Source organism: Podarcis erhardii, assembly GCF_964252035.2.
Source record: "Podarcis erhardii genome assembly, chromosome: 9".
Classification (NCBI taxonomy): domain Eukaryota; kingdom Metazoa; phylum Chordata; class Lepidosauria; order Squamata; family Lacertidae; genus Podarcis; species Podarcis erhardii.
The window spans coordinates 2,682,591-2,708,473 of NC_138512.1; the positions used below are offsets into that span (position 1 = coordinate 2,682,591).

Sequence of the window (25,883 nt, forward strand, 5' to 3'; positions counted from 1 at the left end):
TCACACTGGACCGGATGGGCGTATGGACACAGTCCTAGTTATAGTTGCCACCTGACCCCCAGGACCAAGGCAGGATCCAGGAGCACCCTTAAGCCGCTGATCTTTCAAGAAGCCCCGTATATTTTAAAGTAAGCAACCCCCATCCAGAACAGGCTGTGCAGCTAATCCTGGATTAGTTCTCCTATTGCACCTCTCTGTCTTTACACGATTAAACCTCAGCTTGTTAATCCACATCCAATTAATCATTGCTCCCAGATAAAAAAAATTAGACTTCTGCTGTCTCTCTGGAATCAAAAGAAAAGGAGAGATACAGCCAAGGCTTATAACCATATTCCTATTTATGGCACCCCATTCTGCTCCCAGAAGAGAGCTGCTTTTCAGCAGCAAACACCAGAAACCCAACTAAATGTATGCCATCAATTGCCAAGGATTTGCTGGGGTGCATTTGGAGGGAAGAAGCAGGAGATGGGGGGGGGGAGGAGCTGTTTCATCCTTTCCCGGCTGCCGTATTCCCTTTTCCCCCTTATTAACCTACAACTGGGAGAAAGTGGTCAGGGAAATAAACTTTCAATAGTAAATTGCCCCCTCCTGCTGCTTCTCCTTAATTAAATGGCCCCCACTTTGCACATCCATGGTAGACACCAGTTGGGAAGCTCTTGTTTACAGTTGTCATTCAGCTTTCATTCTGTTAACCCCCAAACTACACCAGCTGTCATTTTGACCTACATGGATAGGGGGAAAGACAGTGTAAAGTGTGCATATGGAAGTGTGGGGGAATGACTTAGGACTTAAGGGTTCATTGGATTTCATATTCTAGGAAGAGAAAATAATCTATCCTGTGCAAATTCCTGAAAAGCTGAGTTTTACATCAGTTTGCCATTCCCGCCCCCCCCCAGGCACCGCAACTATTTTATTTTACAGACTAATCCCCTTCTCTTCTCTTCTCATGCATTCAGTCTTCCTGCAAAAAGCTGCGTTAGTTGCCCAGTATCTGAAATAGCCGCAGAGAGGGCCAGCCCAAGACATTTTGCTAGCTGAAGCAGAACGCCAAATGGTGCCTCACCCCAACCCCACGTTAAGGTCAAAGGACCATAGTAGGGAAAGTTATGTTGGCACTTGAGGCAGAAAAATCTCACAAGTGCCTCTTCCCGACAGTCAAAATACAACAACAACAAAATTAGAATAGCTAACAATTTGTTGCCCTTGTTCTGAAGTAAACACCTCACTCTGCCTAATGATAGGGTCGGCCCCATGAGCGCCACAGAACTGAATCAAAACACACAAGCAAAAAGTCTGAGAGAGAGTACACCTACCTCCCAGCCTTGCTGGTTCCTAATTTTCACTTCAGCAACATAAGGCACATTTTACCAGTTTTGTTCCAACCAATTCCCGATACATCCTTTCCTGTTTGAACCTCCCCCCACTTCTCTTTTCCTGTTGGCTCACATCTGATCTGGACAGTTTAGCTAACTCTGCAAGTTAGTTGACCATTAACAGACACTGTTAATCTTAGAGTCTCTTCTTTAAAACTGACTTGTTGCTCTTTGCCTGTTGAAATCCTGAACTCCAAGTTAGCAGATTATATCCTTTTTATTGCTTTCAGCTTTTAGAACCAGCGCATCACTCAAGGGGATTGCCTCCTGCAATCAACAGCAGAATAAATGGTGGGGCTCAAGTCTTCTTGACCAACTGCTCAGGCTGGAAGCCCTTTCCCAGGCCCTGCCAAGGGGGGACTCCCATGTTTACTCATTGGTGAGAAAAATGCCAGTGTTCAGGGACCTGTCTTCTCACTTCATATATCCTAGGGTGGAAGCCTTTGCACAGAAAACAGGCACTGTGCTGAGCCCTGGATCAAATTAAGCCCTAATAGGATCAATGATGGAACCACAATGGTTAAAAACATTTAACATATTGGCTATAATCCAGCCAAATCACAACATAGTAAAGTAAAGGTGCAAGTCAGAGTGACACACAAGCAGCTCAGCAATGTTAGCACAGTTCCACTGGGTGTGCCAAAGGAACAATCACTGCATAAAAGGTCCTCTCTGACACATGGTCACCAACTTCATAGACCTAGGCAGCGGACACACCAAGATGGCCTCTAACTGAGACCTCAGTGTGCAGTCTGGATGGTATGGGTGCACATGGTCCATCACATAGCTCAGGCCCGTTTAGGATTTTATAGCTTAAGCACTTTAAAATGGGCCAAGAAACATAGCAGAAGTCAGTGTGTAGCTGGTATAATACAGGAACTGGTGAAGCTGACTGTTGTGCACCCATTAGGACTGTGGCAGCCACAATCTGAACCAGCTGAAGTTTCCAGACTGCTTCTAAAAGCAGCCGCACATAAAATGCATTACAGGAGTACAGTATGAACATGACCAGAGCATGGATCTCTGTGGCTAGGTCTACCTTCTCTAGAAACGTCTGCAGTTGGGTGAAGCTAATAAAACAATCCTGGCTACCAGATTTAAATGTTTTTATGTTTAATGTTTAATTATGCTTTTATGTATGTTAGAAGGCACCCAGAGGGGCTGGGGAAACCCAGTCAGATGGGTGGAGTGCAAATAATGATGATGATGATGATGATGATGATGATAATAATAATAAATAAATAAATAATAATAACAACAATAACAACAACAACAACAACAACCAACATTACCTGGGCTTCCCCAGTCAGGAGCACACAAACTTGTGACCCAGGGCTCTTACAATCAGTCTTCCTGACCAATGTAGTTTTTCTCAGTCTGGAACCATTCATGCTCACCTAGATTGAGTCCACACGGGTGAGTGTGGTTACTTACTACGCATTTGAAAACCCTCCCCTTGATAAGGTTAAATCATTACTAACACAACAATGTAAGGTGATGCCTAAACATCAGGCTCATGTGACCAACTCCTTGATGACCACAATAAAATTAATGCTGAAGACCAGATTCAATTCAACTCAGGGCTTATCTACCCGTAATCTTTTTCTGCTGCTTTCTTCTGGGGAAAACTGCTCTTTAGTGCTCAATCGGAGCAAACAGCAATTCGGGTTTTCTCCAGGTTGATGTTTGCTCCGGCTGAGCACAAAAGAGCAAGTTTTCCCTGGGAAAGGAGTGGGGCAAGGGGGAAACCGCTCAGAGTTGTGCTTTCTAGACATGGAACAAGCAGAAATGTGGATGAGCCCTCACAAGGGGTCTTCTTTAGCGGTCAATGAATATACAAGTCATAATGTTGTCACTGGAAGTAATTAATTTGACTGATCTATATAGATATGGTGACCTGACCTACAATAGAATGTATAATAGTTAATTGCAGCCCTAATTTATGTTACTCTATAACTTTCTGACTCATAGGTCATATTTGGCCCAGCAGCGGTCCCAATTTCACCCACAAGGCCATTTTCCAAAAACTATTTGATTTTAAGTGAATTGCCATCTCATCCAAATTTTGGTCAGGTGGTCATCCGGTCAAGTTATGCTGTTACTGAGAAGGGGGCAGAGGTCAAGAAAATTTAAATTAGACACATGTATGATTGATTTTGGCCTTTTCTACCAACTATCACATCTTCTGCTTTCATAAATACTACTAGAAGGAATACAATTTTAAAAATCAGAATTTGACTTCAGACTTAGGGCTTGTCTACATTCAAGCATTATTTAGCTGTTGATTGACTTTCCCCTTATCTGAGTTAGACAAGAGTGATCTACACTCACATATATTTCCGTTCATAACAGTAGGCTTCCCCTTCTAATGTGCTGGTTCTATTATGCCTACAAAAATATCAAGAGGGCATGCAAAGAGGGCTTTTTTGTGTGTGTGTTAAACCCACTCAAAAGTGTGCAGAAGCACATAGGCAATTGTAAATTTTCTTGTGTGGTTTTCTGAGAGATAAAATGAAAGGGGGAGTGAACTAGGACGAGTTACAATCACCCCCAGAAAAGAAATACCGGTAATTGAGCAAGTAGTGGGCATGGAAAGAGTAGCAGAAAGTGACGATTGATCCCCACCCCCCGCCACCAAAAAAACCCTCACCAAAACAAATAGTATGAAGCCCCATTTCCCCCAACTTATTGGATTAACCCTGCATTAGGTAAACCTAAATTTTCAGGGGGAAAGCATAAAGATTTGCATTTGAGGGTAACATAAGATGGACTATGCAAATTAAATGTGAATACAAACCGTAAACTCCAGTGCAGCCAAACCCTAACAGTCCAAGTTAGCCCCATTGAGTTAAACTGAATTCAATTACAAGCATTTATTTACAGGATTGCAGTCTGTTTGTTGCCCTTAGGCCCAATGAAATCAATGTTAAAAGAATGTCAGGTCTATCCTTTTTCGTTGATTTCAGTGGGCATTGTGTGCAAAAAAGCATACACACACTATACCTTGAAATCACATTTGTGTTACCCTTTTCCTCCTCAAAGAATTCTGGGCACTATCATTGACCCCTCACAGAGATATAATTTCCATAAATCCTTTACAAACTAAAGTACCCAGAATTCTTTGAGGAAAATATGCTTCAAATGTATAATAATAATAATAATAATAATAATAATAATAATATGCCACCCATCTGATTGGATTGCCCCAGCTACTCTGGGCATCTCCCAACAAAATATTAAAACACACACAAAAGACCTCAACAGAAAGCATAGTGTGTGCATAGTTTTTGATGACCTGGAAGCTGTCTGCGGACAAACGCCGGCTACCTCGGCCAGTAAAGCGAGATGAGCACCGCAACCCCAAAGTCGTCCGCAACTGGACTTAATGGTCAGGGGTCCCATTACCATTACAAACCAGGGGTCAGCAAGCTTTTTCAGCCATGGGCTGGTCCACCGTCCCTCAGACCATGTGGTGGGCCGGACGATATTTTTTGGGGGGGAAATAATGAATTCCTATGCCCCACAAATAACCCCGAGATGCATTTTAAATAAAAGGACACATTCTACTCATGTAAAGACACAGATTCCTGGACCGTCCGCAGGCCAGATTTAGAAGGCAATTGAGCCGGATTCGGCCCCTGGGCCTTAGTTTGCCTACCCATACTCTAAACCCATATTAGGAAGATGTATATCCCCTTTATGTTTAAGATCACAAGCTGTATGTGATATTCCGTTCTCATTCTACTCAGGATCCAGGTCCAGCTATCACTTGGCTCTTTCTACATAAAAACAAATACTCAAAACATGTCCACCTACAATCCCTTTTGGATAGTTTGATGCATTTAGGTTTCTTTTGAAAGGAAGCTGAGATATGCATGACATATGAGTGGGGGAAAGAGAACATTTCCTTTTATTGTTTTCTTCAGGGCCAGCACAGCTTCCTGCTTCACTGTGTCTGCACGGTCAGCTGAATATGCAGCAGATTTTCAGATGCAGCCATCTGAAACACCCTCGTGGAGTGCAGTGGTTAGAGCAGGGGTAGGCAACCTAGGGCCCGGGGGCTGGATGTGGCCCAATCGCCTTCTCAATCCAGCCCGCGGACGGTCCGGGAATCAGTGTGCTTTTACATGAGTAGAATGTGTCCTTTTATTTAAAATGCATCTCTGGGTTATTTGTGGGGCATAGGAATTCGTTCATTTTTTTTCCTTCAAAATATCCTCACAGAACTCTAGCCCAATGGGTGCCATTAATTTGATTTTGAAATTATTTTAGAATGATTTTAGAATGCTGTGTTACTTTGATTGTTGTTAGCCGCTCTGAGCCCGGCTTCGGCTGGGGAGGGCAGGATATAAACAAATAATAATAATAATAATAATAATAATAATAATAATAATCCTCTGTTCATCTATTTACTGGTTGTCCTTTTAGTGAGAGTCATTATTTATGTATTTAATTTAATTGTTTTATTATGATATAACCCATCCTGGGACTTTGAGTGAAGAACAGGTAATAAACATTTCTTTTTTAAAAAATCTGCAAAGGTTTGAGATTTTGAATCTGAAAGGTGGGGACTGGGGGAGAATTAAGTGTGCCTAGAACCAGTGGATTTAATAGAACGGCAGGCCGGATTAGGCCCCCTAAACTGACTTTGGACATGGCTGCTCCATAAACATCTGAGGAAGCCACTGTGAAAACTGAAGTAGGGCAGTCTTCCTTCTGGGTTAGTAAATGAGGAACACTTTTGTTTCTGACTCTGCCAACTGCTAGCATGCAACCCAAAAGATTTTCCCCCAAGGAAAATGCACCTTAAAAATGTTTGCCCACCTCTGCCTTACTGTGTTCTGAAAAAAGAAAAATAGGTCTGACATAAGATGACACATCTACATGTTACAAGAAAAAACTCTCACTCAATATAGTGTAATTACTGGTGGGTAGGGCATAAAACATTTATTTCCCTCTGTCTGAATCCATTTTTTTAAATGAAAAGGGGAAGATGTACACCTTTCAGTACTGAAGCTGAAGGATGTGCAGTCAGATACAATAATGTTTATTGTGATGTTCCACAACAATGTGCATTCAAAGCATGTTAATAGAATGCATATTAAACTATTTCTCCCCAATCTAGATCTCCCTTCATACAAGCTGCATTAATAATAATAATAATAATTTATTTATACCCCACCCTCCCCAGCCAAGACCGGGCTCAGGGCGGCTAACAACTGATAATAAAAACAAGTTGATTAAAATACAATTTAAAAGATTAAGATACAACATTAAAACATTAGGGTGCAGCCTCTTCACAGGAGGAGAAAGGAAAAAGAAAGAGGGGGAGGGAATCAAACTGATTCGAAGCCAAAGGCCAGGTGGAACAACTCTGTCTTACGGGCCCTGTGGAAAGAAATCAGATCCCACAGGGCCCTGGTCTCATGAGGCAGAGCGTTCCACCAGGCCGGAGCCATCACTGAAAAGGCCCTGGCTCTGGTTGAGGCTAATCTGACTTCCTTAGGGCCTGGGACCTCTAGGGCGTTGCTATTTATGGACCTTAAGGTCCTCCGTGGGGCATACCAGGAGAGGCAGTCCGGTAGGTACGCGGGTCCTAGGCCGTGAAGGAAGATTTGCTCCATCTGGAAGGCCATGCAAGTATCTGTATGAAAAATAGAGATCATAGACACACCAACATCTTGTCTAGTTGTCCCTTAAAACTGTGGGATTCATCCAGCCTCATATAACCAACATGCTTAACTTTAATTAATGCATGTAGGGGTTAAGACCATAGAGTAAGCTGTCCTGTCAGGCTTAGCTAGGTCACACCCCCTCACCACGGGAAGACAGGTTACTTAACTCTTTGTTCTCTTCCATTTTCTCTCTTCAGCCATGTCACCCTACCCTGCTCTAAGATCAGACCACATGGCTTTAGCAAGTCATCTTAGTGTTTCTATACAAAAATTTTAGAAACCCTTACAACTTTTTAAAACGATGTTGTTCTGCCTGCTTTTTTCTTGCTGCTGCATGGAAAAGCACATCAATCTGACCTCTGAAAAAATTGTCAGTAAACCATTTTTAACTTACCGAACCCGTGGTCTCTTTCTATATTAAGGGAAGTGAGAAACTTAGGAAAGAAACTTAGAAGAGGATATTTTAAAGGTCTAGCAGCATATATTTCCAGTATTTTACTTTACTGCATGTTTTGTGATTTTAAATATCTGCTACGGCTCTCTCACCACAGAAATCTTGCAGGCAATAACTCTGGCGTCATCTAGCAACTCACTTCTTTATGGTAGTTTTAAGGAACTGCTCCAAGTGGCTACCATTGCACCATAGATTCTTAAAGACTTCCCCATGTAGCAGTTACAAACCAAGCAGCACACTGGAAGCAAAATAATCTGACTCCATCTGCAATGCTCCCTACCACAAACCCTAAAAGCAGTGAATGACATCAGCCCTTATATTGATCCATACTATATTAATCCGTATTATATTAATCCAGTCATGCTGGTTCAAGCATATATCTGGAAATAAGTCCCATTCCAATCTTAAATTCAGATGCACTTTCATAATTCACATCCAAAATAAGATTAAAAAATTGGACCCATTTAAGCCATATGTTTTGACGAAACTCACAAGTAGGACATGTAAACAATAGCTCTCCTGCTTCTTGTTCCCAGGTGCTAGTCAGAGAGAGGCAGCCATCTCAGGTGAGAGGTACTAAAGAGCGGCAGCTAAAGAGTATTGGAGGAGGGAGTGCTATATGCCATGGGCCCTCCCTGCTATGCTAGTTTGCTGCCCTCAAGCGCAGTGAAAGATGCTGTCCTATTCCCACTGTCAAAGAAAGGCTGTGTACACACTATACTTTTAAAGCACAATAGCCCCCCCCAAAAAAACCCCACATCCTGGGCACTGTGAGGTAAACTCTAAGCCAGGGGTCCCCAAACTAAGGCCCGCGGGCCAGATAAGGCCCGAGGGATTCGTTTATCCGGCCTGCAGTGACCCCTGCTGCTTGCTCGGTTTTACCAGTGCTGCACTGTGCGGCTTCCCACTTCGGGGTTGGAGGAGCACCAGAAATAGCTTATGCGCAAGTGTTATTTGCACACGCGTGTTATTTCCGGTGCACATCCGAGTCGGAGGAGGCCCGTGCACATGTGCACAAGCTTTTTCTGGTGCTCCTCCAACCCGGAAGTGTGCCAGAAATAGGGTGTGTGCATGCATGTGGGCACACGCTCCCCCACCCTCCGGCCCGCCATGCAATTGGCGCTGGAGACACTGGCCCGAGGTGTGGTAAGTTTGCTGACCCCTGCTCTAAGCAACCCTTAACAAACTGGCTGCCATCTTGCCTGTTGTCTCAGCCAGCAAGATGTCTTGAGGCAGTTCCCCTCATCGTTTCAAAACTACTCGCCTCCTCCTGGCGTGCTCTGGTCCAGGGGGTCACAAAGAGTCGGACACGACTAAACGACTAAACAACAACAACCAGCTGATTATTTGCAAGAGAATAAATGGTGTTCAAATCCAGAAAAAGCCAGCTAACACTGGAGCAGCCCAACAGGAAGAAGACCAAACACATCATATATGCCCCCAACTTGTTTCCTTGCCAGCTTTCTATCTTCACATCTTGTGTTAACGGTGTTTGTTTGTTTGTTTGTTTGTTTGTTTGTTTGTTTAATTGTGAAAGGAGGAACACTTTAAAGGCTAAAAAGCAGTTGATGTGCAATTACCATATTTTACTCACTTGGCTTTTCCCTGCGGCTGAAGCCTTAGAGCAATTATAACATCTTATAAAGAATATGAAATCAAACATTAATTATCAACTCTGAAAGACAGTTAATTATCTCAGAAGAGGACCCAATGACCCTGACACAGACTGAACTTACTCCTCCAAAAAAATCTAAAAGTACAAAATAAAATTATTTAAAAACAAAAACATGAATTCCCTAGCAGAGAAAGAGTAAATAACATGCACCTCAGTTTAAAACCAAACTACAAGAGTAACAGCATGAAGTTAAATTATCAAACAATTACCAAACATACATACATACACACACATAATAAGAAAACATTGCCTCTTGACTTCATAAATGTAGGGATAATTAAAAATAGCTAATTCATAGTCACAGAAATATTAGTTTAACTCCCACCCCAATGATACCCTATTTTATTTCTTCATTTTTAGGGCCTTACAGGACAATCCTTGCTCATAAGTAAACCCTAGTGAATTTGGTGGGGTTTCTTGCCAGGTAAATGGGGTTAGGATTAAAGCCTTAGTTCCAAAGTAAAATATTAACTAAATGCTTTGTCCTTGTATATCTGGCACCTAATGCAGAGAACAGAATCCTGAAAGCTTGAGTCACAGAGAGAGATGGAGACACTCACCTGACAGGGGAGGCAAAGCAAAGCAATCCAGCTGTGAGAAGGCCAATAATGGGAGGCTTCAGCCAGTAAATTGGGCAGGTGGGTGAATTTAAAGGGTAATGCAGACTCCATACGACAGTATTCCCTGTTCTGGCACCTTCAGTCTTTCCCTTGGCCCATCACTCATGTTCTTTCTATGCAGGAAAGATTGTACAGTATTCATCTCTGCTAACCATTGCTATGTTGAAAGGGAATCTACTGATTTCAAGCAAAGCTCTCTGAGGTACAAATCTTCATGTGGGAACATGAGGATGCTTTGTGGCCACTGTGGCTGGAGTGTTAAAGAAGCCCAGGAAGGGAAGCAAGACACAGACCCTGTTACACTTGGGAAATTCCAGATAACTAAATCAACATAGGGGCCCCAAATGGAGTGGAGTTGCAGAAGGAAGTGGGAAACGGAGTAAGCAGTGGGTTTGAAAGCAGATATGTGCGAGGATCAAGGCAAAAACAGGCTAAGCAGCTGGAGAAGGCCTCTAAGCATGTCAGTGGATGGTTGCAGGAGCCGGGCATCTGGGAGTGGGGGGGGGGCAGAAGGCAGAGGACCAAGAGCCAGAAGCGGACTGAATTCCAGTTATTGGCCTGAACTAATGAGCTAAATGTTAACTGCAGGTGTCTGGCAAAATGTTATTAGATGGAAGATACACCTGCCATTGTTGGTGTCCCACGTGCATTGTAGCTTTGGAGGGTACGAAGGCAGTCAAAGTAAATGTCCTTAAAAGAAAGCAAACCAAAAACCTGCAGTGTGGGGGGGGGCTGGAATACGGCTACCAGCTTTTTCTTTTACTGGCCTGAACCCTATGTGTTTAATCACAATCTGAACAGTAACTGAGCTGGTGAAAATGTGGCAGCCTTAGGTTCACTCACTGCTTATGACCATAATCCAAGATGGGGAGAGAAAGACACCCATCTGCAGAAGTCAAGTGTCTCCACAAAGCTGTAGTCCAAACTGTATTTTACAGTCATAAAAATTAAGACGTCGTGGTGAGAACTTGGTCGGAGAATTTGAGGGAGGTAATAGCATGTCCACTGGATACACTTTCCCTTTAAGCAGCTGCTGTGGGCTGTTTGGAAGCTCCAGAAATATTTTGTTCCTGTTATTTTAAATATTTCTAAGCCATCTTTCAAGGCAAAAAGCTCTCCTAAGGCAGCTCACATAAAAATATAGACTTGCAATGCAAAACTTCAATAGAATACTATAATTTTAGAATAGAATAGCAACCATTTTAAACACTATTTAAACCCAGCAGTAAGACAGCTACTAATAATCCAGAACTTGCGAGAATGAAACTTAAAAAAGGATGACCTCATACCTCTCTGAGTTGTTATCACTGAATGCCTTAAAGCTGTCACTGGATGTCTCTTGGTGTTTTCCAGAACAAATAAATGTTATGGTGTTAATAGTCCCTCAGAGGATCATTATGAATAGCTCATGACAGTTATTTTCCAGATCTGGGAGGAGGAATGTTTTTTCATTGTCTTCAAAGACAGCTGGCTATTTCTGCCACATGGCATTCTTCAGGACCATAAATCAAAGTATAGCCACTCCTGTACACGGTTCGGAACAAATTTCTGATCACTAAGGATTTTAAAGTAATGGGATTATTATAAACTGGTTGACAAACATGGCCATAATAAAGCAATGTCTACAAAGGTCAAAGGAATATCTCAAGACTGCTCATTGCCAGCCCAATATTTGGTCCGTATTCACAATTCCAGCAAGAAAATAGAATCTAAATAATGCAGCTTGTGATGCAGATTTACATGTCAAACCTACACATTCCCTCGTTTACTCTATCACCAGCTTGACAGAAAGTCACGTTTTAGTTTCCGATCCCAACGCAAAGCAACAAGCATTCAGACTAGATATAGGTATGTCTATCCAAGAGAACTCTATAGGATAATCCACATGGTCATTTCCTGTGCATTTAATTAATTGATTAAAATCCCACTTTTTCCCCTCAGGGAGCTCCAGGTAGTGGAGACGGTTCTGCCCCTCCCCATTTCATCCCCACAACAGCCCTGTGAGGTAGGCTAGGTTTAGAGGCGATGTCTGGCCCATGGTCACCCAGTGAGCTTCATGGCAGAGTATGGGGACTAGAACTCTGGTCTCCCAAGCCCTAGTCCAACACTCTGACAACTGCACCACACTACTACAATGTGCAGAGCAGGGGGAGAAAACTTCAGGCTAGAGGAATCTGATTTGGCTTTCATGTCCATCAGCTAGAACCAGGTGCAAAATAGTCGTCGGAACAGGTAGACGGATGCAAGGGACAGGGTGCCGCTGAGCCCAGGAATTAGCGATCAGCCCAGAACCAAGTTCACAGGTCCTTTCACACAAAAGGCCACTATTATCTCCCCACCCCAGCGACTTAGCGTAGGGAACAACAGAAAAGGTTTTGTTCCTCCTGAGTGAGATGATTCAGACACCAAGTTCTTAATAAAGCACCCAGAATCTTGCTTAAAATAGCCTTTCAGCATAGTCATTGTACAAATTTAGGAATATATATTACGTCTAAGAACTCAAAATCTATTTAGAAATGGATTGGGTGGGTGAACATACTGAAACTTACTTTTGATAAGGCAGAGATGCTATCTATTAGCGGTTCTGACAATCTGGGGGAGGATATCGCTGTGCTCTGCGAATGGTTACACTTCTGATGAAGTGCCAGGTGTGCATCTACAGGTATGGCACCGAAGGGTCTTCCCTGGATGTGCTGGTGGAATTGGCAGAAACACAGAGTGCCTTTTGGAGGCTGTGGCCGGTTGCAGGTGGAAACCACAGGAGGGGGGCGAGTGTCCTCATGGTCGAATCCTGCTTGGTTTGCCACAGACAACTGTTCAGTCACTGTGAGAACAGGGTGCTTGGGCCATGGGCCTGATCCAGCAGGCTCTCCTTATGTTCTTATGCAGCTTTTCCTATAGAAGTTGGGCCTCCACCCTCCTCTGGACTAGATTCCCACAACGCTCTCTACATGGGAACACTTTTTGAAACAGTCTGGAAACTTCAACATGTGCAAAATGGGCCTGCTAGTCTCTTATCTGGCCCTGGAATATAACAGCATATATAACATGGATCCTGTTCCATATGCACAGAATGTGCAGAAGCAAAGTTTGATAATTTTAGACTCTGGAGGTGTTAGAGGGTAATATGCAGGGCCTCCCCCTTCTACTTGTGGTCATGGGCCTATAAAGGTTCAAATATTCAAATATGTGAGGTAGTGGAGAATGCTGATCATATTTGAGGGAAAGGTGGAATAACAGCTAAACAGTGCTCAACTGTCGACAAGCCATTGTCCACCACAACAGGTATCAAGTCATCAACATGTTAAATAGATAATATTCCCAGTGTTCTGCTCCACTCTGTCCCTACTGTCACACTTAAGTGTAACCAAAAGAAGCCAGGATGTGAGGGGACAGAGGACTCAGCTACATTGGCAAAGAGAAGGCGCTTTATGCGTTCTTTATGCATTCTAACACTGTGACACCAGATGGCGCTGTGGAGTTCCATTTTTGCTAACCCGATTTCTCATACAAAGTTTGCAATGCGTTTAACCAAAACGCTTCTTTAATCCAGCCAGAGACTTGCTTTTGTCAACTTTTTTGATTGCAGTCTGCCTCATTCTGCAGATTTTGGTTGCCACGAAAGAGCAGCAAATTGTTAGTTATTTAATGCATCACTGCTATATTTCTTCTGCCAGAGAGCAAGAGGGATTTTCTGCCTCGGGTACCAAAATGAATTAACCAGCCCTGAGTGAGTAATGTGTACTTCGACAAAGGGATGGAATATCCGCTGTTCCAGCTCAGGCAGCACAGCATATTGGACTGAACGTATTGGAGAAGGCTTGGTGCATGTCCAAAACGACACTTGATTTACCCAGATCATACGTTTCCATGACCTGGAGACTCTTCCCTTTGAGACGCACAAGCATTCTCAACATCAGAGCTTCCCAAACTGTGTGTCACAACACGTACGTGTGTTGGCTGCAGTGTGTAGGTGTGTTGTGCGAACGTTCCCTGCTCTTCTCTGGGTTCTCTGGGCTCTGGAAAGTGCTTTGCCAGTAAAACCGAATTAATGTGTCACAAAATGATGCGTGTCTAAAAAGTGTGTTGCCAGCATGAAAAGTTTGGAAAGCAAAGGTGTTTATCAGTTACCCCAGGTCAACTAAGCTTTGTGCCATCCCAGATAAAGCCAGTGGACAGACTTCCCCCCACCATGGCATTATATCTGGCCTCGTGCTTCCTTTTTGGCAAAGATATTCCCCATTTCAGTAACTGTCCATATAAATGGCAGGCTCTTCTTCCTGTGCGTTTTTGAAGCTGAGGTTGGCTGGCCATCTATCATGGATGCTTTACAGTGGTACCTCAGGTTACATACGCTTCAGGTTACAGACTGCGCTAACCCACAAATAGTGCTTCAGGTTAAGAACAGTTTCAGGATAAGAACGGACCTCTGGAACGAATTAAGTTCTTAACCCGAGGTACCACTGTAGTTGAGATTCCTGCCTTGGAGGGGGTTTGGCTAGATGATCCTGGGGGTCCCTTTCAACTCTACAATCTAGGAGTGAAGAAGGAGCTGGGCTTGAGCGCCCGGCCCAAGGAAGCTGTCCCGGGCGGCGGGGGGGGGGCGCCCCAAACGCAGCGCCTGCAGGAATTCTTTGGCCGTCACGTTTCGCGGCGGGGCGAGGTCTTCTCCGCGCGGCCAGAAGTGGGCGCCGGATCGACGACGGCTGCCGCTTTCCCCGGCGACATGTCTCCGCCGCAGCCGCGGGCGCTTGGCTCCTCGGGCCCCGCCGGGCTGTAGGCGCTGCGGAGGGCGGCGGCGGCGGCGGCGGCGGGCGAGAGCGGCGCGCCGGTCCCGGAGCCTCCGCCCCGCCGCACGCCCCGCCTTCGGCGCCTGCCCAGCCGCGGGGAGGAGGCAGGAGGCAGGAGGCCGGCGCCTCGTCCCGCCGCAGGAGAGCCCCGGCCGCCGGAGCCTGGCCAGCCGCGCCGCCACAGGTGCCTGCCTGCCTGCCTGCCTGCCTGCCTGCCGGGGGATGCCCGCGTCGCCAGCCCGGCGGCCACGGCAGCAACCCAGCGGGGAAGAGGCGCGCCATGAGCACCGGCCCAGGTAGGCGGAGGGCGGCTTGCCTTGGCCGCCGGAGGAAAGCGCCATCGCCGCGGCGGCGGCGCCCCGGTCACGTCAGAATGCGGCGGGCGGGCGGGCGGGCGGGGAGCGAGGCGGCGGAGCATCCTCCGCGGGCGGGCGGGCGGGCGGGCGCCCGGGCGAGGCGGGCAGGGTCGCTCGGGGGCTGCCGGCTCGGCGCGCCCGCTGGGCGCCTCCGCTCTCCGCCTGGCCCTCCCGACCAGCCCCGGCCAGGCTCCTGGGCTTCAGGGCGGGGCCGCCGCGGCGCCTTTGCTGCAGAGCGAGCCGCTGGCTGGGGGGCGCGGGGAAGGCGGAGGATGCAGCGCCTGGTCTGCCCTGCCGCTCGGCTCTCGCTCAGGCGGCCGTGTCGCTTTCAGCATTTTTGCTGCATTTGGATTGCTGCTTCTTGGTGCCTCTGGGAGGAAAAGCGGGTGGTCGACTTTCATGGAAATGAGGGTATCTGCTCGCTCGCGTGAGCGGCGGAAGGCAGCGCTGGCGAAGATGCTCGAGTCGTGCACTCTTAACTGCTTCCACCCTGGTCCATTTCTCTGGAATTGACGTCCATTTCTTACAAATGACATGGCTGATAAAACATGGCATTTTGTGTCCTCCCATTTTGGGGGATTCCCCCGCCCCTGACTTTTGAGTCCAATTTTTTTAAAAAATAATAAATTATTTCCATCTCACACATCTGACTGGGTTGCCCCAGACAGACTTCCAACAAATTATAAGACCACAGTAAAACATCACACATTAAAAACTATACAGGGCTGCCTTCAGATGTCTATGGAAAGTCATTTGCAGTACAGTAATTGTTGATCTCCTTGATGGGAGGGTGTTCCACAGGGCAGGTGCCACCACCGAGAAGGCCCTCTGCCTGGTTCCTTTTGACCTCATTTCTTGCAGTGAGGGAACTGCCAGAAGGCCCTTAGAGATGGAGCTCAGTATCAGGGCTGAACAACAGGGGTGGACATGCTCCTTCAGGTATACTGGGCCAAGGCCATTTAGGGCTTTAAAGGTCAGCCTTGTGTACAATGGCATAGTGTGGGTTGACAGCACCTGGGCCGGGGCAAGTTTTGTGCATGGCCAGGGCGAGGGCACATGCTGGTGGGGTGCACAAATGGTGAGCAGAGCCCTCTCCCAACCGGCTCCTTGCCCGCTGCCTCCTCCCACCTCCAACCCACCTGCCACCACATCTCAGCTGCCAGGGCTGCATGGTTGTCATGGGGGTGCCTGATTGCGCCCCCTCAAAAATGTGCGCTTAGGGCCGTGGGTCCCCCTTGCCTCCCCTCGCTACACCTCTGCTTGTGTGAACTTGCCATTGCTTTACCTGGCAGAGAAGTGAATCCCACCTTTCTGAATGGTTTTGCCTGTCTTTCCTGGTTGTATTGTTGCGATTCCCTGATCTGCACCCGTGGCGCCATTTCAAAAAGCTTTAAATTATGCAGATCAGATATTTGGGAGAAGAAGCAGTATAGTCTGCAGCCTTCCTCCACCTGTGGGTCCCCAGATGTTGTTGAATTACAACTCCCATCACCCTTAGCTAGCAAGGCCAGAGCTCAGGGATGATGGAAGTTGTAGTCCAACAACATCAGGTTGACCCACAGGTTGAGAACCGCTGGAAGCAGGTAGGGTGTTGGACTTGGACCAGGGAGACGTAGGCCCAGATCCTTGTCACCAAGTTTACTGGATAACTTCTGGCCAGTTTCTGGTTCTCAGTCTAAACAACTTGTGAGAGGGCTGCTCCGAGATCCTTAGAGGAAAGGTGGGACAACAATCTGATAGAGGGCTAAATTCAACTCTTAGCTTCCTCCTAGCTTCCATTACTTATCCGCTTGTATCTTGCTCCCATGGCATCGTTCCTTCTTGTTGTTTCTTAAGTTTATTTAATTTTCTGCTTTGTTTTTATGTTAATGTGCATGTCTGCTAATAAAAAACAAATAAAAACAAAATAATAAGTGAGTATTCACATGTGTTGGCCTACTAGTGTGCCTTTCACTCTTCATTTGCAGTGGGAATGGGCATGGAGGAGTATAGTGGGGAAAGTAGTGTTTATGCTGCATGCCATGTGTGGAACATTCACTTCTTTCTTGCTGATTGCAGAAGATTCAGCATCACTAAAAGACCCTCATGTGCCAAGAGCAGTGCTGACTACTTAAAATTAGGTGCTGATAGCAGTGATAGCACCAACACAGTTCAGTACCTTCATGGTTTATTTAACAAATGCCACATTTCACTGCTTGTTCACTTCTAAGGAAACACACTTAAGATCCAGCTGGCAGACTTTGAACTGGAATGCCACAATTATCTGTATCTGGTTTATAATATAGCACTAAAATAAGGGCGGTAAAATAAGAGAAAGTAGAAATTTACACATCAAGGGGTGTATTTGCGTCTCCCAATGCAAGCAGTCACATTTGACATCTGCATTAGCAGGAACAGAAGTTATGTTTATCTAGGAGTTTCCTATTGGCCAAGAGCATAACTTTGCATCACCGACCAAGTGTTTGTGGATGAATGAATTCCCTCAAATAGAGAACAGCCTGTATTTTTGAAATTGGAAACCTTGAATAAAATGTGGAACTATTTTCTAGGTCATTTATATGCTCGTCTCCTATCTTTTACCGTTTGGCTCTCAAGAGTTTGCTATTTGTGTTATACAATACTTGGATTTGAAATCCATTTATAAATAGTAAATACTGGAAATGATCGAGCCAAAATTTGGGCGTTAGATGTAATCCTGCATAGCTTTCCTGCCGCGCGAGGCATTGGGCCTTGCTCAGCTGGAGGGTGGGAGCTCTTTAAAGAAGCCAAAGGTGCCACAAGCTGTATCGGCCTGGTGATGCAGCTTGCTGCTCCCTCTGTGATATGAGGGGCAGAGCACGATGCTGGCTTCACACAGCAGTATATCGGAGGTGGAACTGCTGCTGCTGCTGTCCCTCTGCTTCCAGCAGCCCAATATTGAAAGTGGAGCGGGTAGCAGAGGGAAGCCGCCGGGTGAAGCCGCCATCTTGGTCTGCCCCTCATAGCAGTCCTGGGTGGTGTATCAATACATCGCCCAGGCCTAATCTAAACCAACAAAAAGAGAACCAGAAGGTCAAAGGGAGTAATTTGCACTTCAAGGGGAAAACATATTTTTCTCAACCACCTAATAGATATTTCTGGAAAAAATGGATAGAGTGTAAGAGTTCAGATCTAAAGTGATTGGTTGCTCAAAGAGAGCTTGATGTCTAAGTGTTGATCCTCTACTTCAGTGATTTATTGCTGTGGTCCGTGGTACAGTGGCTTGCAAGCTTCATTCAGGTGAAAAATACAGTTAAAAACCATACAGCATCTAGCAGAGCATTACAATTGTTACAGCAGGCAGAAAAATGCCCCCTATAGCATCTGAGATGTGATTTGTTGCAATGAGAGTGAGGATCCTCTACATTGCAGCACTTTGTGGAATTCCCTTCGCAAGAAGGCTTGCTTAGTTCAGCCAAAGTGTTCACTTTTCTTGGAGACAGGGGTGATGCCACTCCATTTATTTTTCATTCTGCCTGTTTCATTTTCTCACTGCTTGGAATGTTCAGGAGCGTTTTGTTACCTTGAGTTTTGATGTGAACAAAGTTTTCAAAAAGCATGCAATCATTGTCCACAGAGTTAAGACACTGCAAATTGTTCACTGGACAAAACTGCAGTGATTCCAGGAGTCTTCCAGGGCACCAAGATGCAGGACACAACCCACGTGTGAAGAACACTCTGGGTGATATTCTTGGCCCTTGTAGCTAGCGTGGGTTGATCCAAAATTTTTATCCCATGGTTATATCAAATGATTGATTTACTGCGCAACCACATTTAGATTTGCTCTCCTTCAAGCATAAACCAGAAGGGAAGTTTCACCTAGGGGTGTGTGATCACCCTCCAGCATATCCCCAGAGTTCAGCCACACTGGTCAGCCCTGGTCAGCCAACCAGACACAAAAGGAGCCAATCTCCTTAGGCAGATGGGGAGACCCACTCATGACATCTTTCCCCTTGACACACTGCACATGCTGTCATTGGTGGAAAGAGATAGGAATACTTGCAAACAAAGTACTGTCCGTCAACACCAGGGGTCAGCTCAGCAAACTTTTTCAGCGGTCCACTTGTGGGGGCCGGATCATATTTTGAAAAAAGAAAATGATGCAAGTGCACCACGAGTCCCGGTGGCTGCTTACCTGTGTCTTGCGAGCAGCAGGGGCTGGCGGCGGTGGCAGTGAGATGATGAGTGGCGTGCGAAAGGGCTCCGGAGAGGGGCTGCTTAAAATGGCGGCTGCTCGAGCGCTGCTGCTGGCACCAACAAAGCCCAGCCCCCTTCCTCCTCTAGGCAAGGCGGGGAGAAGCCAGGAGGAGGGAGGGAGGGAGGAGGTGCTGCCACCGCCATGTGAGGGAGAGGGAAAGAACCCGCACGCTGGTGATCCACACAGCGATTCCTGGACCGTCCGTGGGCCAGTTCCAGAAGGCAATTGGACCTGATCCGGCCTGTGGGCCTTAGTTTGCCTACCCATGATCAACACCATAAGCATCCTTTTCGCTGTGCAACACAATAGGAAGGCATGGTAAGCGACACAACACAGCTCTGTTTCAGTGGCGGCATCAAAAATTTTTTTTGGGTGGGGCGCAGAAGTGCCAAAGCATATTTCTAGGTGGGGGTGTTGTGTGCCACATATTAAGATCCCTGAAAGGAAAATAACACTATGTGTTAATGACAGGAGTCCAGCAAATGAGGGGGTAAGTGGGGAGCAAGCTCCTTTTTTGGGGGGGGGAGCACTTGCCTCCCCTGGCACCATCCATGCTCAGTTTGTGTTCATAAAGGTGGTGAAATCAACCAAGTACATAATCACTTCTAAATGAATAATATGGGACAGACTTAAATTAAGGTCAGAAGTATTCCCTTAATATCATTTAATAATGAAAAATAGTTTAGGAAATTGTCTGAATGTGGCCTGCAGTTCTGATAATCCTATTTTAGAAAAGAATAAAGGTCAGGGTAAAGTCTTTCCTTCTTACTTTCAAAATAAACTTCCTTAAATAAAACAAGATATCTATCATTACAAACAGCTAGAAAAAATTCCAGAACCACTTTCCATAATACTTCCATTGATCATAACTACACAGATGAATAAATTAATTAAAACAAAATTTAAAAATAGAATAAACGTGAGATTTGATCTGTTGCTGCACACAAATGTCTAATTCATTGTACTCATCAAATGGATCTGTACTCTGAAGAGTGTTGATCCCATATAAATGCAGACAATACTGGTATGTTGTTGGGATCTGATTTTGCTATATAAGCACTGAAGTCGCACCAAATCATGTAAAATTGATCTTTTTTTATTTGCTTCCTAAATACTCACACTTGAAGTCATTAATTTCTCTGGTATTGTACTTGATCGTATGTGCTGATATTTAATCTAGGATCATGTTTGCATGCCGCAGTGACGTCACACCACTTTCACATTGGGGCGTGCTCGTTAAAGTTTGCATTGTCCTAACGGGCATACCCTTTCTTTCTTTCTTGCAGCTTCTCAGCCACAGGCTGTGCACAGCCACTTGGAAAAGCCTTCTGGTGCTGCAATCCTCTGCAATAATTGTGGAAATCCATGCAAAGGAGAGGTGCTAAGAGTACAAAAGAAGTATTTCCATATTAAATGTTTTGTTTGCAAAGGTAGGAATTTACTTTTCATATTGTCTGCTATGTATGGGCATGGAAACTTAAAGAGGTGTAAAAATCATTGAGATAGGCAGAGAAATGCACATCCAGCTCTCTTCTGGTATGCTGTAATCCTAGAATAACTTTGCTTGTCTAAAAAGGCACTTTCAGATATTAAGCAAAATGCAGTGCTTTTTCTGTGATGGGAGACATCAGTATGCAATACCAGCACCTCTTTTTGTTGTTGTCCATGGCAGCCATTTTGTGCTGACACCCATGGCACTTTTATCAAGATTAGAGAACTGGCACTTCATTTTGTTTTATTTACAACGATGGCAACAAACTGCACACTGGACAAATGCATACACCAGAGCAAACTAAACAGAAGATAAAAAGAAGTGGAGCAGATTGAGAAGATCTGTGATGAAGGTCTACCACTTTTGTAAAAAAATCTAATTAACATCTCAAGCTTTGAAGAGTAGGAGTGTGGTCCTCTAAGATAAATGTTTAATCTTTTCCTTACTTGTGCTTCCCCCTGTCTAAACTCCCTGCCCCTGCAGAGTGGTACTTCTGCCTGATTGACTGCTGGGTCACAACTTAATGGTTCCAGCTATGGAATCTTTTCAGTCAAGGCCTGGATTCACGCACAGCCCCAGCTTGGCCTTGATACATGGTCCAGCTTATTTGTTGTAGCAAACAGCCGTTTTCCTGTGCGGTTCCACGGCTGGTGTCTCTCCCAGACGGAGGTTTTCAGCTCCTGAATATCGCCACGTAGGGCCTCCTCTCATCATTGGCACCATTCCCTCACAACCCTTTGATCCAGTAGCCAGCAGCAGTAGGCACTGGTCATAGCACCACATCTTCCAGGTTGGAATGATATTACTACTGGCCCCTGCGCTCAACTTGGTAAGAGTGGGAGTTGGCCTTCCATATACAGAAGGACAAATCACAGTTGGCACATGGTAATAACAGCAGGGTTGGGCAACTTAGAACACTCCAGATATTGCTGGAGTTTCAACTCCTGTCTGCTCCGGCCAGCTTGGCCAATGGTCAGGATTGATGGGAGTTGTAGTCCAACAGTATGTGGAGGGTCACAGGCTTCTGTCTTAACTTCTAATAAGTTAGTCTCCATGGAATTTGTATGCTGGCTCAATTTGTATTTTGGTGTGGAATGGGAAAGATGCTAATTTTAAGTAGTTTGTTTTTAAAAATGTCTATGGTACGTAGTAATGTTTTAAAATCCATATTGTTGGTCTGTTAGGTGTAATGTTCTGTTGAGACTGTGGCAGCTGAGGAGAGGGGAAGAATTTAATTCATGCCAACAGTTGCCATAAAGATACGCCCCCATTTAAGAGTGGTGCCCATATTTCTTGCCAGTGGTGAACACCCCTGCTTCTGTTGCCCACAACCAGCACAAACATCTCCCTTATTGGTGCTGCCGTACCAAAACTCCAAGTGGGGGGGAAGAGGCCATTCTCCTCTCCTCCACTGAAACGAGGGGGGGGGCAGCTTCTCTCCTGTAAGATGGGGCAAGGATGGCCAGACACTGTCATGCACTTGCATGCTCTTGTCTTTCATCCTCCTCCATGTGACGTGGGTGCCAAGTCACATGGATTTGCACCATTCTCTCACTCCTGCTGCCTGCAAAACAAAGGCACCATTGGAGAGACCACTAGTGAATACTCTCTTCATTTCCAGGAAATGGGCATCTTCACGTAAATGGAAGATGAAGGTGAATGAGGGCTGGCAGGAATTTATCCACTCAGTGCTTGTTGTTATTCTCTCTCCCCACCCTGGCATTCCTAAGCTCCACACGGCCCAATTGAGGGTAGAAACCCCCCCCCCCAACCAAAGTTGGAGTGCAGTAACAAGCTTTGCAAGCAGCAGTATTTTCCTTGTTGGTTGGTTTGTTTGGGGTTTGCTTGTCTAGTTCAGATAGCTGCAAAACTCGAGCAGTTCAGAGCTGCTGGTGATCTGCTGAGTGAAGGTGGACATTATTTTCTCTCTCCCACCTGTTCATGAATTAGGAAAGAGGGATGGTTCTGGGCACCACAGTTCAAGAAGGACACTGACAAACTGGAACGTGTCCAGAGGAGGGCAACCAAAATGGTCAAAGGCCTGGAAACGATGCCTTATGAGGAACGCCTAAGGGAGCTGGACATGTTTAGCCTGGAGAAGAGGAGGTTAAGGGGTGATATGATAGCCATGTTCAAATATATAAAAGGATGTCACATAGAGGAGGGAGAAAGGTTGTTTTCTGCTGCTCCAGAGAAGCGGACACAGAGCAATGGTTCCAAACTACAAGAAAAAAGATTCCACCTAAACATTAGGAAGAACTTCCTGACAGTAAGAGCTGTTCGACAGTGGAATTTGCTGCCAAGTAGTGTGGTGGAGTCTCCTTCTTTGGAGGTCTTTAAGCAGAGGCTTGACAACCATATGTCAGGAATGCTCTGATGGTGTTTCCTGCTTGGCAGGTGGTTGGACTTGATGGCCCTTGTGGTCTCTTCCAACTCTATGATTCTATGATTCTATGATGGTGTGAACTTTCTGCAGTATGCTGTATGAGAAATCAGGCTTTGAGCATTAAGCCATATTTCATTTTATTTCATTCAAGATATTTAGCATGGAATCACCATACACCATTCCCTCATGTTTCATGGAGACAGACATTGTAATCCTTCTGCATTTTCCCAGTGCTGCTTCTTTCTTCCCACAGAAAGCCCAACATTTGGGGTTTTTTCTTTTCTTTTCGAAGGACTGAAGAATAGAGTCACTCCACAGGTTAGGAGTTAGGAGTAGACCATTAGGTCTACCCTTCCACCTTTTGTTTTGATAATGGGCAGGTGAACCTATCACAGATCTCCCCACATTTGCAGCAAGCAACATTTTATAACATTTTATATGAGTTGTTTAGATGATCATACTCATGAGAAGTACTAAATGGGGGGAAACACTAATGTAAACAATTATTTGGGCAGATCATGATTTTGAAATCATTCCTTTCTACAGAGCACATACAGAGTGCTTTCATCACTGCCAAGTAATTGCAAGAGATGGTAGCTCTGCATTCCCCCCCTTCTTCTCTAACACTGCAATCAGAAGAACATCCTATTGTGTGCAATCAGACTCACATTTTCCATAGGTCAGCAGCTGTTCTTGAGTATTTTGTGGTAGTATTGGACTTCACTGCTGCTATGCTAATATGGTTAGCTACCAAAACCAGGTGCAGTTTGTGCATCAGCAGGGTGACTTCAAAATTTTGCAGACTTTTTTGCTTTGTTTTTCTCAGCTTCAAATTAGTTGATGTGTTCCTTCTCATACAATACACATTGATTATTTCAGGAGCTAGCAGGGCACTAAAGTTTTCATATTCCTTATGCTTCTAGACAACTATTAGTCAACTAATGGCAAACAGGAGAATGTTGATGTGCAGCCTGATGGCAATCTGCAATCAATTCTTATTATTGACTTTTTATAGTAGGTTATTATAATAAATAGTAATTGAGAGGAAGAAGTAAATGGTGATTAACAGAGATTGCAGGGCAGGCACTTTGGTGTCTCAGGGATTCGGTTTGGCATTTCGCTCACAACAATCATAGCTTTGAATGGTACATCATCCTTACTGTTGTACACACTGAATCCAGGCTGACCAGGCTTTCTCTTAGAGCAAAATAGATACTCTGTCATCTCTTCAATGACAGGGATATGATAGAGTGAATTTCCTAGATTTTACTCATCTCTTCATGTGCCTGAATGAATTTGCCTTGCCTGAATCCCCCAAATGAATATTTTCCCACTAGTTTTGATATTCTTTATTGCTGGTATATGCCAGGGTGTGTTTTTTTTTTTTAAGGACACCTCCAACCCCCTAAAACAGTCACTGGGTAGCTATGGAAAGAATGAAAAAAGAAAGCAATCTCGAAGGCCTCTGTAACTGGATAGTTAGAGCCACTGTGGCTGCTAGCTCATTGCTTCTGGGAGAATGGAAGCAGTATCTCACACTGGGCGACCCCAAATGTCAGCCTTGGGCCTCAGTGTACACATGGCAAAGGAGACCTGTGATCTTCTTCAATGCAGTTTTCTTCTTCAATGCAGCAGTGTTTGCCTGCTAATCTGATAATAGAGACGTTTAGCCCTTTTCTCTTGTGCTGTTTCCCCAGTCTAAATTGCTGCGTCCCCTGCTGAAGGTCCCATTAGTCTTGCCTAGTTTGGGGAAATGTTGGGTACAGTATTCCCCCACAATGAGAATGCTTATATGTAAAAAGCACACATACTACTTGTGTGAACGCTGTAATGGAGCTCTCAAAAATGCAAGCAGGATCCCCCTCTTGCAGGGAAAGGAGCTGTGATCTTGTGTGAGCTCACAGCTCTCAGGCTATACTGCTCACATGAGTAGACCACATGCATGTGCAGACAAGTTGGCTGACAGCGTTATTATCAGAATCAACTGAGAAAATTCTAAGACTGGAAACAAACTATTCCATAGTTAACGGAAAGGAAGAAGAAGGAATATGCTAAGCCATGTGTGAGTTAATAACAGGAGTTGGTCTATACCAGATCAACTCCGCTTGCTAGTCTATAAATAAATTTGCTAAAAGCTACTGTGTGTAATCTGAGAGAGCCTGCATAAGAACATAGCGTAAAGTAAGGGTGTTTCAGATTACACAAGGAGGAGGTCCATTTGCAGGACACCAGTCAGAGGATGAGTTATTCAGTGATCTATACTATGCTCTTTGTTTAAAACCAGTCTCAGAGTGAGCTACTGTATAAAAGTATATAATGCATTCAAAAAAATCTTTAAAAAACCCAAACCACAGCAGCAGTAAAACGGATTATATCACAGTGCTGTGGGAGCAATAAAACAACTCCTCCACTCAACTTATCAAATGGCTCAGTAAATAAATAGGCATTTACACCCATCAGGGTTGGCGCCAGCCGAATCTGTGATGGGAGGGCATTCCACAATTGGAGTGCCACCACAGCAAAACCCCCTCATGAGATGAAGCAAAGATGGAACATTTTCCTGGCAGTTTACCTGCCTGAAAAGGCATAGAAGGAAAAGTCCTTTAAAAAAATTTCAGCAACATGCCATGTGCTAAAATCCATAGCAGGGATTCAGTTCTTTATCATCTGTTTGAGTATATTGAGTCTTGTATATCCAAAACGGATAACCAGTATATGCCCTGTCATAGTTTATATTTCATTTATCACTATGTGCCAGAGTTTCTTTGTTTTGGGACAAGTCCAGAAAATACGTTTTATATCAGCATTATTCATTCTACAATGAGTTACGCTGTATCTGTAAAAGG

General features: G+C 44.9%; 2 protein-coding genes across 11 annotated transcripts in view; one reads left to right on the forward strand and one right to left on the reverse strand.

Annotated features, from left to right (window-relative positions):
• The window catches only part of SH3TC1 (SH3 domain and tetratricopeptide repeats 1), a 41,778-nt gene extending 28,411 nt beyond the window's left edge, over window positions 1–13,367 (reverse strand). The window contains exon 1 of one of the 4 annotated variants that reach the window (XM_081876203.1): window positions 12,347–13,367. The gene's annotated coding sequence lies outside the window, so the exon portion shown is untranslated. Of the gene's footprint in view, window positions 1–1,313; window positions 1,586–6,938; window positions 7,030–9,737; window positions 11,055–12,346 lie in introns of those variants that run through there. The other 3 variants (XM_081876205.1, XM_081876204.1, XM_081876202.1) reach the window with 3 other exon arrangements.
• A 1,031-nt stretch (window positions 13,368–14,398) lies between these two features.
• Window positions 14,399–25,883, forward strand: part of ABLIM2 (actin binding LIM protein family member 2) — a 55,458-nt gene continuing 43,973 nt past the window's right edge. For all 7 annotated transcript variants that reach the window (XR_014160225.1, XR_014160226.1, XR_014160227.1 and 4 more), the window contains exons 1-2: window positions 14,399–14,883; window positions 20,446–20,589. Coding sequence is in view for 1 of the 7 variants with exons in the window: in XM_081876295.1 (XP_081732421.1) it covers window positions 14,868–14,883; window positions 20,446–20,589 (160 nt within the window). In the remaining 6 variants the exon portion in view is untranslated. The remainder of the gene's footprint in view (window positions 14,884–20,445; window positions 20,590–25,883) is intronic.